The sequence below is a fragment of the Rana temporaria genome, chromosome 5 (assembly GCF_905171775.1).
Source record: "Rana temporaria chromosome 5, aRanTem1.1, whole genome shotgun sequence".
Classification (NCBI taxonomy): domain Eukaryota; kingdom Metazoa; phylum Chordata; class Amphibia; order Anura; family Ranidae; genus Rana; species Rana temporaria.
Window position 1 is genome coordinate 117,519,036 of NC_053493.1, and position 15,793 is coordinate 117,534,828.

General features: G+C 43.7%; 1 protein-coding gene across 1 annotated transcript in view; it reads right to left on the reverse strand.

Moving 5' to 3' along the window:
* Positions 1-1,805: 1,805 nt before the first annotated feature.
* Positions 1,806-15,793, reverse strand: part of EAF1 (ELL associated factor 1) — a 40,918-nt gene continuing 26,930 nt past the window's right edge. The window contains exons 3-6 of the mRNA XM_040353057.1: positions 15,229-15,365; positions 7,639-7,805; positions 4,423-4,638; positions 1,806-2,347 (exon numbers count right to left, since the gene is read on the reverse strand). Coding sequence (XP_040208991.1) covers positions 2,301-2,347; positions 4,423-4,638; positions 7,639-7,805; positions 15,229-15,365 — 567 coding nt within the window. The 3' untranslated portion in view covers positions 1,806-2,300. The remainder of the gene's footprint in view (positions 2,348-4,422; positions 4,639-7,638; positions 7,806-15,228; positions 15,366-15,793) is intronic.

The following is a 15,793-nucleotide window of genomic DNA, read 5'->3' on the forward strand; positions in this document are numbered from 1 at the left end:
AAAACGGTCCATCAGACGAGAGGACGAACGGGGAGAGGTAAGTGTAAACAAACCTCTCCCTGTGCTTCCTAGTGTGGCTGTCACTGATCGTCTGTGCCCTGTGTTAGGAAACGATAATCAGTGACGTCACACGCACAGCCACGCCCCCCCCTACAGTAAGAACACTCCCTTAGGGCACACTTAACCCCTACAGTGCGCCCTCCTGGTTAACCCCTTCACTGCCAGTGTCATTTTTACACTAACCAGTGCATTTTTATAGCACTATTTGCTGTAAAAATGACAATGGTCCCATAAATGTGTCAAAAGTGACCGATGTGTCCGCCATAATTTCGCAGTCACGATAAAAATTGCTGATCACCACCATTACTAGAAAAAAATAATAATAATAATGCAATAAAACGATCCCCTATTTGGTAGACGCTATAAATTTTGCGCAAACCAATCAATAAACGCTTATTGAGATTTTTGTTACCAAAATTATGTAGAAGAATACGCATCGGCCTAAACTGAGGAAAATTTTATTTTTTTTATATCTTTTTTGGGGATATTTATTATAGCAAAAAGTGAAATATATTGAATTATTTTTTTAAATTGTCACTCTATCTTTGTTTATAGCGCAAAAAATAAAAACCGCAGAGGTTATCAAATAGCACCAAAAGAAAACCGTATTTGTGGAAAAAAAATAAAAAAGATGCCAATTTTGTTTGGGAGCCACGTCGCACGACCGCGCAATTGTCAGTTAAAGCGACGCAGTGCCGAATCACAAAAAGGGGCCAGGTCCTGCATAATGGTCTGGGTCTTACGTGGTTAAAAAAATTTATAAAAAATTCTCTTTAGTGATCCTTTAAGGACTGAAAAAATCCAGGGTGATAGACAACGCTAGTACAGCAATGAGGACTGGTGCTCCTTCAGACCCACTAGATGTTTACCACTTACCTAATGTCCATCTCTGCTGTAGAATCTAAGGGCCAGATCCTCAAAAGGGATACGCCGGCGTAACTGCTGTTACGCCGTCGTATCCCTGTTTCTAACTATGGAACTGATCCACAGAATCAGTTTTCCATAGTTAGGCAGAAGATCCGACATGTGTAAGGGACTTACACTGTCGGATCTTAGGATGCAGTACCGCATCCGCCGCTGGGGGCATTTCGTGTCGAAATGCCGCCTCGGGTATGCAAATTAGCACTTACGGAGATCCACAAAGCTTTTACGCTTCGTTTTTTCTCCGTAAGTTTTAGTTTGCAAACGCAAAATTAGGGCTGCTTTTACAAAGTGTAAACTGTTTACACCATGTAAAAGCAGACCCTTCTGTCCAGCGACGCGATTTTTTTTTTGTTTTGAATTTTTTTTTTTCTGCTGTATCTTTTTTTTTTTTCGACGCAACTTTATTGACCCGTCGCGATCCACAAAGCTCGGCGTAACGTAATTTCGCGCTATGCACGTCGGGAAAATGACGTCACGAGCATGCGCAGTACGGCCGGCGCGGGAGCGCGCCTAATTTAAATGGGAATCGCCCCCAGTTGAAGAGGAACGCCTTGCGCCGGACGGATTTAAGTTACACCACTCAAAATTTCTAGGTAAGTGCTTTGTGGATCGGGCACTTAGGTAGAGATTTTGCGGCGGTGTAACTTAAATGCCAAAAATTACGTTGCGCCGGGTTTTTGAGGATCTGGCCCTAATTACATATTAATCCACATTTAAGCTCCAGTGTTGTTCTCAGAAAGTTTGTAACTGCTAACCTTTTGTATATGTAGATGTCGTTTTAAATTAAGTGTCAAAAAACACGCAGGAAGAGACCGTAGGAGTACTTAAAAACCATTTATCCCTTTCCAATACATAAATACAGAGTTAGAATTAATATATGTATATATAATATATACACAGGAACATTTTTTAAAACATTAATATACACCTACAAGCTAGTGCAGAGAAAACAGACTTCTAATTTCCCCAAATATTATGAAGACTGCAGTGGCATTTAAAATGAAATAGCAGTTTAGACTAACAGTTAACAATGTCTGCTACATGACTCCAGTCCAAGAGCTCTCCAACATGGTGGAAAGAGGTTCTCGACTACTACAACTCCACACACACACACATACGCACACACATACACATACACACAATAGCTTTTTGAACAGGTCTACTTCATAAAGAAAAGTGTCCATTCTTGTATTAGCAAATTTGAAATATTGTTTTTCTCAAGAGCCAGCACCTGATGTAGTACTTCGGCGGGTGTGAATGAGGACATTTCTCTGCAGATGAGGAGATGAAATATATACATGATTAAAGTGTCTTCTTTAGTCGTCGCTGTCACTTCCCGATTCACTTAGCTGAAGGTCATTCCCTAATGCAGTTGAAGAAAAGGAGAGACATCAAATGACAAATGCTTTTATCATGGCCTGAATGCATACAGAGAACCTTCTGTGTCATTTGAGCAGAGAGCTTCTGGGTTCATTTACTGGGGAGAGATTAGAGAAATAGATGCTTCTTGATCTTCCCTCATTCACCATCCTGTCATCTTTTATTGTGGGCTCCCTGGGCAGGGGAGCCCATGACCTACTGGAGAAGATGCCTAGAACACGTCATTAGCAGTCAAATGGGTTAAGTTGCTGGATGTCAGAATGGAGGTTATTTACAAAAGGTAAATCCACTTTGCACTACAAGTGCAAATTGCATTTGAAATTGCACTGATGCCGCGTACACACGACCATTTAAAAATCATGAAAAAACGTCATTTAAAATGATCACGTGTGGGCTACACATCATTTTTCAGGTTCTGAAAAACGCCACAAAAAAAATTCGAACATGCTTTATTTTTTAATGTCGTTTTAAACTATGTCGTTTTTCGGGTTGTAAAAAATGATCGTGTGTGGGCTAAAACGACGTTTTAAACCCGCGCATGCTCAGAAGCAAGTTATGAGACGGGAGCGCTCGTTCAGGTAAAACTACCGTTCATAATAGAGTAAGCACATTCATCACGCTGTAACAGACAAAAAAGCGCGAATCGTCTTTTACTAACACGGAATCAGCTAAAGCAGCCCAAAGGGTGGCATCATCCGCATGGAACTTCCCCTTTATAGTGCCGTCGTACGTGTTGTACGTCACCGCGCTTTGCTAGATCATTTTTTTAAAAACGATGGTGTGTAGGCAAGGCCGTTTTTAATGATGAAGTTGGAAAAACTTCGTTTTTTGGACATGCTGAAAAACAAAGTTTTTTTCATGCTGAAAAATGATTGTGTGTACGCGGCATGAAAGTGCACTTGGAAGTGCAGTCGCTGTAGATCCAAGGGGGACATGTAAGGAAAATAAAAAACAGCATTTTAGCTTGCACATGATTGGATGATAAAATCAGCAGGGCTTCCCCTCATTTCAGATCTACCCCTCAGGCCCCGTACACACGAGGAGACATGTCCGATGAAAACGGTCCGCGGACCGTTTTCATCGGACATGTCTCCTGGGAGCTTTTGGTCTGATGTGTGTACAAAGTAAAAAGTAAAAAGAAAAAGTACTCTTATGCCGCGTACACACGATCGGACATTCCGACATCAAAACCGTGTATTTCTTTCCAACGGATGTTTGCTCAAACTTGTCTTGCATACACACGGTCACACAAATGTTGTCGTAAATTGCGAACGTCAAGAACGCGGTGACATACAACATTACGCCAAGAGAAATTAAGTTCAATGATTCCGAGCATGCGCCGAATTGATTCCGAGCCGTCAAATTTTTGTGCGTTGAATTGTGTGCACATGGTCAGAGATTCCGACAAGAGCTTTTGTTGTCGGAAAAATTGAGAACCAGCTCTCAAACATTTGTTGTCAAAAATTCCGACAGCAAATGTCCGATGGAGCATACATACGGTCAGATTTTCCGACAAGAAGCTCACATCGAACATTTGTTGTCGGAAATTCCGACCGTGTGTACGCGGCATTTTTGTTGAAAAAGTGGTTTGTGCCTCAAGTAGTTATAATTATTACAGCTGCACTATACAACATAATTAATCACAAATTATGTGATGCTATACAACAGGGGTGTCAAACTCAATTTCATCGTGGACCATATCTGCATTATGATTGTCCTCAAAAGGGCCGGTTATATCTGTAAGATTAGATGTCCCGTGCATCCCCTCCCCTTAAATTAGATGTCATGAGCCACCATCAGAAGAGGAGTCCCCCACTCTCCCTTACATCACAGTGTACCCCCTTTCCTTATGCTGCTGCTGGGAAGAAGCTGGATGCATTGCTTAAAAGCAGAAAGTAGGGGTCTGGAGGATGACCAGAGGAGGGCTGGAGCTCTCCTGCAGCTGCAGGAGAAGTGCGAGGGCCACGTGAAATGGCCTGGAGGGCCGGATTCGGCCCGCGGGCCTTGTGTTTGACACCTGTGCTATACAAGGCCTGAAAAGCAGAAGCCTTTACTTACGGAGAGTGTTCATAAGCTGGTTGGATCCCTGGGCTCTGTTGGTACCATTGGAGACAGATGTTCGATTGCCATACTGCTGAGAAGGAGATGTGTGTGTGTCATCTTCTGCTCCACTGCTGGAACTATCATCACTCCCAGAGGAGCTTCCTGTATCAGACGAACTGGATCCACTGCTGCTGCTCATCTGTTCAATCATATCGACCTCGGCTCTCAGTTCTATGACAAGCAAACACATATTTCATATAAGAAATTACTCTGGAGATAACAGTTTCCTAGACTTTCTATATTAGAACTATTAGTAATTATTTGAACATAGCTGACTTTCATAAGAGACCGGCAGTGAGGGAGGTGGTGGCGCTGTAATACTATAAAAACCATCATCCAGAACACGCAAGAGTTATACAGAGAGAGGGCTGGAGCTCAAATATAGCAAATATGACAGTGCCACACACAATAATACTGGAAGTTGCTATATCTTATACTAATATATCCCAGGGGGTGCTCACTGTTTGACACATTCAGATAGCAGTTGTGCCCAGGGCTTATGAAGAGCGTGAAGACTTGGCAGAAACCTGCAGCACATCTGTCCACATTTGTACACATGCAATATCTAGGATCTTGATATCTTCTGCATCTATGCATATGTGTAGGTATCAGATACATGTGGAGGTGTGCCTAAGGTCCTGCAGCGCATCTGTGCATGTGTGGAATCCCACAGCATGCATGTGCCCATTAGTAAAGCTGTCCCCTGGGGTGTGCGATGTGAACATTCCAAGAAGGAGTGGCGGGGGGGGGGGGGGGGGGGGGTCCAATGTCATCCTCATCTAGGAGAGAAACCAGAAAGCAGCACGCACATGGGCGCATTAAAATAATTCCATCTAAGCTAGATATTTTCTGCAGATAACATCCCCTGTATAAAAATGCTCACTTTGGTGTGCAATTACACATACTTACAGGTGTGGGGTTTAGACGTGTATACATATAAACTTATTCTACTGAGTATTCATTTATTCTGGGCACTAGTATGAATTTTTGTAAATAAGCTCCTCTCTGACCTCAGGTTTGGGGCCTTTTCACCCAAAACGCTGCTCTAAAATCAGAATATAAAATCTAAACTATAATGTGTTGGCTAAAATTGATAAAAAAATGTATGTATGTATGTATATATATATATATATATATATATATACATACACACACACATATACATACACAGGGTTTGACAAATTTGCTTGGAATCTAGGAGCCAGCTAAAAAAGTTAGGAGCCAGAAAACGCGCCCCGTCCAGCCGAGCTCACGCGCAGAAGCGAACTCATGCGCGAGTAGCGCCCGCATATGTAAACGGTATTCAAACCACACATGTGAGGTATCGCTGCGATTGGTAGAGCGAGAGCAAGAATTCTAGACCTCCTCTGTAACTCAAAACATGCAACCTGTAGAATTTTTTAAACGTCGCCTATGGAGATTTTAAAGGGTAAAAGTTTGTCGCCATTCCACGAGCGGACGCAATTTTGAAGCGTGACATGTTGGGTATCAATTTACTCGGCGTAACATTATCTTTCACAATATAAAAAATAATTGGGCTAACTTTACTGTTGTCTTATTTTTTTAATAAAAAAAAATAAGACATGTATTTTTTCCCCCAAAAAAATGCGATTGTAAGACCGCTGCGCAAATACGGTGTGACAGAAAGTACTGCAACAACTGCCATTTTATTCTCTAGGGTCTTAGAATAAACAATATATACAGTATTTATCGGCGTATAACACGCACAGACGTATAACACGCACCCTAACTTTAAGAGGGAAGATTCAGGAAAAAAACTTTCCACAGCCCCCTACGTATAACACGCAGGCCCAGTTTACCCTCTATTTTCTGGGTAAAAAAGTGAGTGTTATACGCCAATAGATACAGTAAATGTTTGGAGGTTCTAATTAGAGGGAAGGAGATGGCAGTAAAAAACACACTAGAACGGCTGTTTTACTTGTAATGCCAACGGGCCACCACAAGATGGCGCCAGATCATAGAAGAAAGCTTAGGCCTGCAGAAGGCCGCAAAGGCGCGGCCTCAATTACCAGCGGGAACGGGCCTGCCGCAATCGCGCAGCGGGGGAGGTGGGGGCGCACGGAGACACTGTGTCTCCGTGCGCCCCCACCTCCCCAGGTGCGCGATTGCGATGGGCCCCGCCGGCCGGTAATTGAGGCCGTGGCTTTGCGGCCTTCTGCAGGCCTAAGCTTCCCCGGGCGCCAGGTCACAATTTCCTGTCGCAATTGTGACTGGGCGCACGGATATTGTCATGCACTGTATATATATTGGGGCTGTGGAAATTAAAGCGGTTGTATACCCTCAGGGTACATTTGCACCTACAGGTAAGTCTACATTAAGGCTTACCTGTAGGTGCTTACAATATCTCCTTAGCCTACATGGTTAAGGAGATATTTGCAGAAAAGCGGGCACCGTTGTCTACGGCGCATGCGCGGCATAGACAATGACGCAGGCGCACTGAGCGCGGCAGATCCTGAATGGAAGCCTGCCGGAAAGTTCCCGGAAATGTGCGCTCGCGCGGGGATCATGCCGTTCCGCGTGGGAGTGACATCATCGCCGCTCCAGCCAGTCACAGTGCCGATACCCGGAAGTCACTCCGGGTATCATGGTGGCGACGGAGGACGTATCCGAAGACCGCTGCAGGGGCTTCTATCTAAGGTAAGTAATTGATAATGAGCTAGAATGCTAGTCAAACTAGTTCATTATGCCTTTGCCTTGCAGGTTTTTTTTAAGGGTTTACAACCGCTTTAAAGATGAATTCCTCGATTAATCGTAAATTTTTTGGAGCGATCCAAATTCTTTTGATCGGTACAAGTGGTGCAATGGATCGTAAATGATCCGTGATCCGAACGGGTGACCATATGCAGATCGGCACACCACGTGATCCGCGGAGCTCCGCTGCTGCCTTGGCCATAGGAAAGGCCGCGGCTTCGTCCTAGCTCCCGGAGCGGCGGCCATCTTGGTCCACCCGGCGGCGGCCTAGGTGAGCCTAGAGCGACGCGCTGACGTCATCACCCGGCCTCAACTGCTCGTGTTCGGCCGGCTTCTCTGTAATTGTGGCGAGGAAGAGCCAGGAGCAATAAAGCTTTTTGAATGGGTGAAGGGTCTGCTTAAAGTCTCAAATGTGTTAAATAAAAAAATGTTTAGCTTTATCTCAAGCTTTATCCCTACCTCTCTTGATGTCATCAAGCTGAGGCTCTGGAGATGGATGGTCCTTCACTGGAGAGGTTTTAGGTCCAGCAGATAGTTTGGATGGGGTCTTAAACTGGGAGCTTGGCTGGGAAGAACGAGCAGATTGTTGTTCCATGCGAGCCTGTATCTTGCTGCTCCCCTCAGCCCTGAAAAGGAAACACTTTTCATTATTTCAAGGTCATAGTTCATTATTTAGCTAGTAAATGTTATACAGTAAAACCTTGGTTTGAGAGTAACTTGGTTTAAAAGCGTTTTGAAAGACAAGCAAAATGTTTTAATACATTTTGACTTGATATACAAGCGATGTCTTGATATACAAGTAGTGTCATGTAACAACTGAGTATAAAAGAGAAGATAGGTGTCTCTAAGTGTAGCAATATGGTTACATTTAATGAAGGTACAACATTTGGCAACATATTGCTACACTCATGCCGCGTACACATGACCATTTTCGGGTTCTAGAAAATGACGTTTTTTTTTATGTCATTAAAAACGATCGTGTGTGAGCTTTTTCACGATCTAAAAAATGGGCATTAAAAATTTCGAACATGGTCTATTTTTTTTACGATGTCGTTTTTAAGGTTGTAAAAAATGGTCGTGTGTGGGCTTTAAAGGGGTTGTAAAGGTCCGTTTTTTATTTACCGTATTTATCGGCGTATATCGCGCACTTTTTTGCCCTGAAAATCAGGGCAAAATCGTGGGTGCGCGATATACGCCGATACCCGCTTTGCCGCGCCGAGTTTTGAATACTGCGCCAACATATACCGAGCGCAGTACACTCGGGTATAGTCGGCCAGTCTCGGCTTCTTCCGTGCTCACGTCCTGGACGTACAGGACGTGAGCGTGACAGTTGCCGAGCCTGCCCGAGTGTACTGCGCTCGGTATATGCTGGCGCAGTATTCAAAACTCGGCGCGGGAAACGAGTGGGGAGGACGCGAGGACGCCGGACCCGACGAAGAGGACACCCGAAGCCGCAGACGGACGCCGGATTTGCCGATGGACGCCGCGCAAGACACCAAAACTGTAAGTACAAAAACTATTTTTTTCCACAGGAATGGGGGCAACTTTAGGGGTGCGCGCTATACGCGGGAGCGCGCTATACCCCGATAAATACGGTACTATATTGGTTCCTTTAAAACGAGGGTTCACCCTAAAAAAAAAAAATCTAATAATTACATCCAGCATACTAAGGACATTTACTGTATGCACGTCTTCGTTTTTTGTTTTTTATCTGTACATACCGTTAGATTGTCATTTTGTCCAGGGCTTCCAGGTTCTGATGACTGCGGGACTGGGCGTTCCTATCCTTCGGTTAGATGATTGACGGCTTGCACAACGCGCGTCAACAGATTTACGGAAATCTGGTGACGCGCGTTGTGCGACAGGGGAACTGTTTCACAAGTCGTCAATCATCTACCCCAAGGATAGGAACGCCCAGTCCTGTTTTCTTTGTCTGAATTTCTCACTTCCTGTTCCTCCTCAGTAAGGTGTTCAGTACGCTGTTCTAAATTACTTTCCACCGCTCGGATGATGGGGGCAAGCTTACTGAGGAGAAACAGGAAGTGAGAAATTCAAACAAAGGAAAAAATCATTTGGAAGGGAAATCGAAAGAAAACGTAAGTGAACCAACAATGCACTAGCTTAACCACTTCCTTACTGGGCACTTAAACCCCCTTCCTGACCAGAGGACTTCTTGCGATTCGGCACTGCGTCGCTTTAACTGACAATTGCGCGGTCGTGCGACGTGGCTCCCAAACAAAATTAACGTCCTTTTTTCCCCACAAATAGAGCTTTCTTTTGGTGGTATTTGATCACCTCTGCGTTTTTTATTTTTTGCGCTATAAACAAAAATAGAGCGACAATTTTGAAAAAAAAAAAAAAATGTTTTACTTGTTGCTATAATAAATAGCTAAATTTTTTTTTTACGTTTTTTTTTTATCCTCAGTCTAGGCCGATACGTATTCTACATATTTTTAGTAAAAAAAAATAAAAAATAAATCGCAATAAGCGACTGGTTTGCGCAAAAGTTATAGCGCCTACAAAATAAGGGACAGAATAATTTTTTTTTATTTTATTTTTTTTACTAGTAATGTCGGCGATCTGCGATTTTTATTGCGACTGCGACATTATGGCGGACACATCGGACACTTTTGACACATTTTTGGCGCCATTCACATTTATACTGCAATCAGTGCTATACATATGCACTAATTACTGTATAAATGTGACTGGCAGGGAAGGGGTTAACACTAGGGGGTGAGGAAGGGGTTAAATGTGTAGCCTAATATTAGTGTTCTAACTGTGGGGGAAGGGGGGTGACTGATCTGTGTCTCTATGTACAAGAGACACAGATCCGTCTCCTCTCTCCCCTGACAGCACCGCTGTCTGCGAGAGCCGGGAATGAGAGATGATCTCATATGTAAACATATGAGATCATCTCTCATTGGCCGCACAGATCGCCTAGGAAACGGCCGCTCCGATTGGCCGTTCACGGCGATCTGTGACTGGCTGTGTCCAAGGGATACGGCCAGCACAGCAGTTCCCCGCTGCGCGCTCGGGAGTGCGCGCGGGGAACGAGCAAAGGGGCGGCCGTAAAAAGACGGCCTGTTAGAGATTGGGAGCCGCGCTGAGGCCGTACAAAGTCATACGGCCGTCAGCTAGTGGTTAAAGGAACCAATTTAGATAATAAAAGACGAACCTTTACAGCCCCTTTAATGACGTGAAAAAAACGTGCATGCTCAGAAGCAAGTTATGAGATGAGAGCGCTCGTTTTGGTAAAACTACCGTTCATAATGGAGTAAGCACATTCATCACACTGTAACAGACAGAAAAGCGCAAATCGTCTTTTACTAACACAAAATCAGCAAAAGCAGCCCAAAGGGTGGCGTCATCCGAATGGAACTTCCCCTTTATAGCGCCGTTGTACGTGTTGTACGTCACCGCGCTTTGCTAGAGCATTTTTTTTTTCACGATCGTTTGTAGGCAAGGCCGTTTTAATGATCGGGTTGAACAAAACTTTGTTTTTTCTAGACCCTTAAAAAAGTAATTTTTTAGAACTAAAAAAACTGTCGTGTGTACGCGGCATTAGAGGCGCCTCTCTTCTCTTTTATACTCTGTAGCTCCTGGATTTTGCTTCTAATCCCCTTGTGGAGGCTTCCATTTGTGGATGGACATTTTATGGTTACACAACCTGGTCACATTGCTATAATCTTTTTATATGGAATGATTGATGAATAAATGGTTGTGGCATGAATCATCTGAGTTTCCATTATTTCTTATGGGGAAATTTGCTTTGATATACAAGCGCTTTGGATTACAAGCATGAATTTTGTTTGCAATCCAAGGTTATACTGTTCATGCTGAAAACAAAACATTGTTTTTTTTTTATTTACTCAATTGCATTTGAATGTTCCACATTAATATAGACACTCAATTTCAGAGAGATTTTATGGTAGCCTAAAGTGATTAAAAAGTCTAAGGGCCAGATTCAGGTACATTTGCGGCGGTCTAACGTATCCCATTTACGTTACACCGCCGCAAGTTTTAAGCCCAAGTGCTTGATTCACAAAGCACTTGCCTGTAAACTTGCGGCGGCGTAGCGTAAATGCGTCCGGCGCAAGCCCGCCTAATTCAAATGGGGCATGTATCATTTAAATTAGGCGCGTTCCCGCACCGAAAGTACTGCGCATGCTCCGTTTTGAAATTTCCCGCCGTGCTTTGCGCGAAATGACGTTGCACCAACGTAATCTTTTGAACGGCGACGTGCGTTACGTCCATTCCTATTCACGGACGACTTACGCAAAAAAAATAAAACATTTAAATTCGACGCGGGAACGACGCCCATACTTTAACATGGGCAGTCAAAATCTAAGCCATGAAATAGCAGCTGTAACTATCCGCCGGGAAAAGCCAACTAGCGACGACGTAAGAGAATGCGACAAACGCGCGTACCTTCGTGGATCGCCGTAAACAGCTAATTAGCATACCCGACGCGGAAAAATACGCAAACTCCACCCAGCGGGCGCCGAAGTATTACACCTACGATCCGAAGGCGCACGAAGCCGTACGCCTGTCGGATCGAAGCCTAAAGCCGTCGTATTTTGTTTTTAGAATTCAAACTAAAGATACGACGCAGCAAATTTGAAAAGCCGGCGTATTTCTACTGTGAATCTGGCCCATAGTGTTTTTTTTTTTAACCTTAATGCAATCCCCCCCACATTAAGGAAAATGCATTAAGGTAAAAAAAACTCCATATAAAACGTATTTTTACGGGGAGTGTCTGTACACACACAGCCCGGCTTAGGAACGCGCCAGCATGGGTTAAAAAAAATTACAGCATCTTACAAAAGTGAGTACACCCCTCACATTATTTTGTAAATATTTTAGTATACCTTTTCACGTGACAACACTGAAGAAATTACACTTTGCTACAATGTAAAGTAGTGAGTGTACAGCTTGTATAACAGTGTAACTTTGCTGTCCCCTCAAAATAACTCAACACACAGCCATTAATGTCTAAACTGCTGGACAACAAAAGTGAGTACACCCCTAAGTGAAAATGTCCATATTGGGCCCAAAGTGTCAATATTTTGTGTGGCCACCATTCTTTCCAGCACTGCCTTAACCCCCTTGGGCATGGAGATCACCAGAGCTTCACAGGTTGCCACTGGAGACCTTTTCCACTCCTCCATGACATCACAGAGCTGGTGGATGTTAGAGACCTTGCGCTCCTCCACCTTCAACTTGAGGATGCCCCACAGATGCTTAATAGGTTTTAGGTCTGGAGACATGCTTGGCCAGTCCATCATCTTTACTCTCAGCTTCTTTAGCAAGGCAGTGGTCATCTTGGAGGTGTGTTTGGGATCGTTATGTTGGAATACTGCCCTGCGGCCCAGTCTCCGAAGGGAGTGGGTCATGCTCTGCTTCAGTATGTCGCAGTTCATGTTGGCATTTATGGTTCCCTCAATGAACTGTAGCTCCCCAGTGCAGGCAGCGCTCATGCAGCACCAGACCATGACACTCCCACCACCATGCTTGACTGTAGGCAAGACACACTTGTCTTTGTACTCCTCACCTGGTTGCCATCACACAAGCTTGACACCATCTGAACCAAATAGGTTTATCTTGGTCTCATCAGACCACAGGACATGGTTCCAGTATTCCATGTCCTTAGTTGTTTTCAGCAAATTGTTTGCAGGCTTTCTGCATCATTTTTAGGCGTCTATTTCCCAAAGACAACCTCTGGATATGAAGCTGAGCATATGCACTCAACTTCTTTGGTCGACCATGGCAAGGCCTGTTCTGAGTGGAACCTGTCCTGTTAAACCGCCATATGGTCTTGACCACCGTGCTGCAGCTCAGTTTCAGGGTCTTGGCAATCTTCTTATAACCTAGGCCATCTTTACGTAGAGCAACAATTCTTTTTTTCAGATCTTCAGAGAGTTCTTTGCCATGAGGTGCCATGTTGAACTTTCAGTGAGAAGTATGAGAGAGTTATAGTGATAACATCAAATTTAACACACCTGCTCCCCATTCCCAACTGAGACCGTGTAACACTAATGAGTCACATGACACTGGGAGGGAAAATGGTTAATTGTGCCCAATTTGGACATTTTCAATTAGCGGTGTGCTCACTTTTGTTGCCAGCGGTTTAGACATTAATGGTTGTGTGTTGAGTTATTTTGAGGGGACAGCAAATTTACACTGTTATACAAGCTATACACTCACGACTTTACATTGTAACAAAGTGTCATTTCTTCAGTGTTGTCACATGAAAAGATATACTAAAATATTTACAAAAATGTGAGGGGTGTACTCACTTTTGTGAGATACTGCATGTAAGGAAGTGTAGCTCATCAATTAGAGAACAACTGCATACCTAAACCAGGGCATAAGGCAGGACCGACAATGTAGTTGGTGGCCCATAAAACACTAGTTTGACATGCCTGCCCTAGCACTTCTCAATTCTACCTAAGAAAAAATGTTTTGGCTTTAGTTCTACTTTAACCACTTAAGGACCGCCTCCTGCACATATACGTCGGCAGAATGGCACGGCTGGGCACAAGCACGTATATATACGTCCTGTACTTGTACCCAGCCGTGGGTCCCCGGAGCTGAAGAACGGGGAGAGCCGTGTGTAAACACGGCTTCCCCGTGCTTCACTGTGGCGGCGTATCGATTGCGTCATTCCCTTTATAGGGGAGACACGATCGATGACATCACACCTACAGCCACACCCCCCTACAGTTGTAAACACTCACACAGTGAACCCTAACTCCTACAGCGCCCCATGTGGTTAACTCCCAAACTGCAACTGTCATTTTCACAATAAAGAATGCAATTTAAATGCATTTTTTGCTGTGAAAATGGTCCCAAAAATGTGTCAAAATTGTCCGAAGTGTCCGCCATAATGTCGCAGTCACGAAAAAAATCGCTGATCGCCGCCATTAGTAGTAAAAAAAAAAAATGCAATAAAACTATCCCCTATTTTGTAAACGCTATAAATTTTGCGCAAACCAACCGATAAACGATTATTGCGATTTTTTTTTACCAAAAATAGGTAGAAGAATACGTATCGGCCTAAACTGAGGAAAAAAAAAAAATTATATATGTTTTTGGGGGATATTTATTATAGCAAAAAGTAAAAAATATTGCATTTTTTTCAAAATTGTCCCTCTATTTTTGTTTATAGCGCAAAAAATAAAAACCGCCGAGGTGATCAAATACCACCAAAAGAAAGCTCTATTTGTGGGGAAAAAAGGACGCCAATTTTGTTTGGGAGCCACGTCGCACGACCGCGCAATTGTCTGTTAAAGCGACGCAGTCCCGAACTGTAAAAACACCTTGGGTCTTTAGCCAGCATATTGGTCCGGGGCTTAAGTGGTTAAAGCTCAACTCTGGGCAAATAGAAAAATAATTATCCCTTGCAGTGGGGCTGTGCCTGCACTGCAAAGGTTAATTGCTAGTTTATGCCTAGGGGGAACAATAAAAGGAGATATATTTACCCAATCCTCCACCCCTCCCTTCATAGAGATCCCTGTAGCTTCTGTACCCCTGCAATTTAGGGTCCTGGCATTATCAAGACCAGAGCAGGGTTCATAGCCCTGCTCTGGAGGATGCAGAGGGACAGTCCACAGCCAGATCATAGGGGAAGGCCTGCCAAGGGAGCAGAGGATTAGGTAAGTAAAACGTTTTTTCCTTGCCCCTAGATGAAATGAGCTATTAACCCTTGCAGTATGAGCACAGCCTCACTGCAAAGGATACATTTTTATTTGCCTGGAGTTGGGCTTTAAACAAAATGAAGGCACAGAAGGTGCACTACAAAGTGTAGCAAAGAGAAACCAGAGCAAATAGACTTTTTTTAGAGTGCAGTACATTCTCTCAGCAATTAAAACAACCCAGGCAATGCATAAGAATGAGATCTATAGACACAATAAAGGTTATATGAGTAGGAAAAAGTGCAGTAACCCATAGCAACTGATCTAGATTCAGCTCTCATTGATGTGACTAAAGGGAACTTTGTCTTCTGCATTTTTCTATAAGATAAACATGCGGATTCCTTTGTTGTACCTAGTCTTCTTGACTTGTATGCTGCTGCTTAGTTTTTCCAGGACATATTCTCCAGTGTCATGGTTTATTATAAGCACACAGTCCTTCTGGTAGGGCCTCTTATTCCCTTTGAAGACAGTCATAGGAGGTGTTGAGCCCTGAAACAAAGAAGAGAATTTAATAAAACACCCAGTTTCTTTTTTTATCACATACATCCAGGGGCGGATCCGGGGGGGGGGGGGGGGGGCAACAGGGCAACTGCCCCCCCCCACGAAAATACCACACTGACATGTCATGTTGTCACTTGCCTCTGCCCAAGTCTCTCTCTCTCCCATCAGCCGATCAGCGGTGATGAGAGAGAGAGAGAGAGACTCGTCTAATGTTATCCATATAGTATATAAGGAACTTATTCTTTACACAAGTCTTTTGTTTGTTCCCAGCTGGAGATTTCATTAAAACCATTTTTTCTGAAGTTCCTGGTTCAAGCTTTCATTATTTACCACTTAAATTATTTAAAACTTAAAGTTTTATGCCATTTGGCCATCATCAGTGCACTTGGACTTGGACTCAACAAGACAATATAACT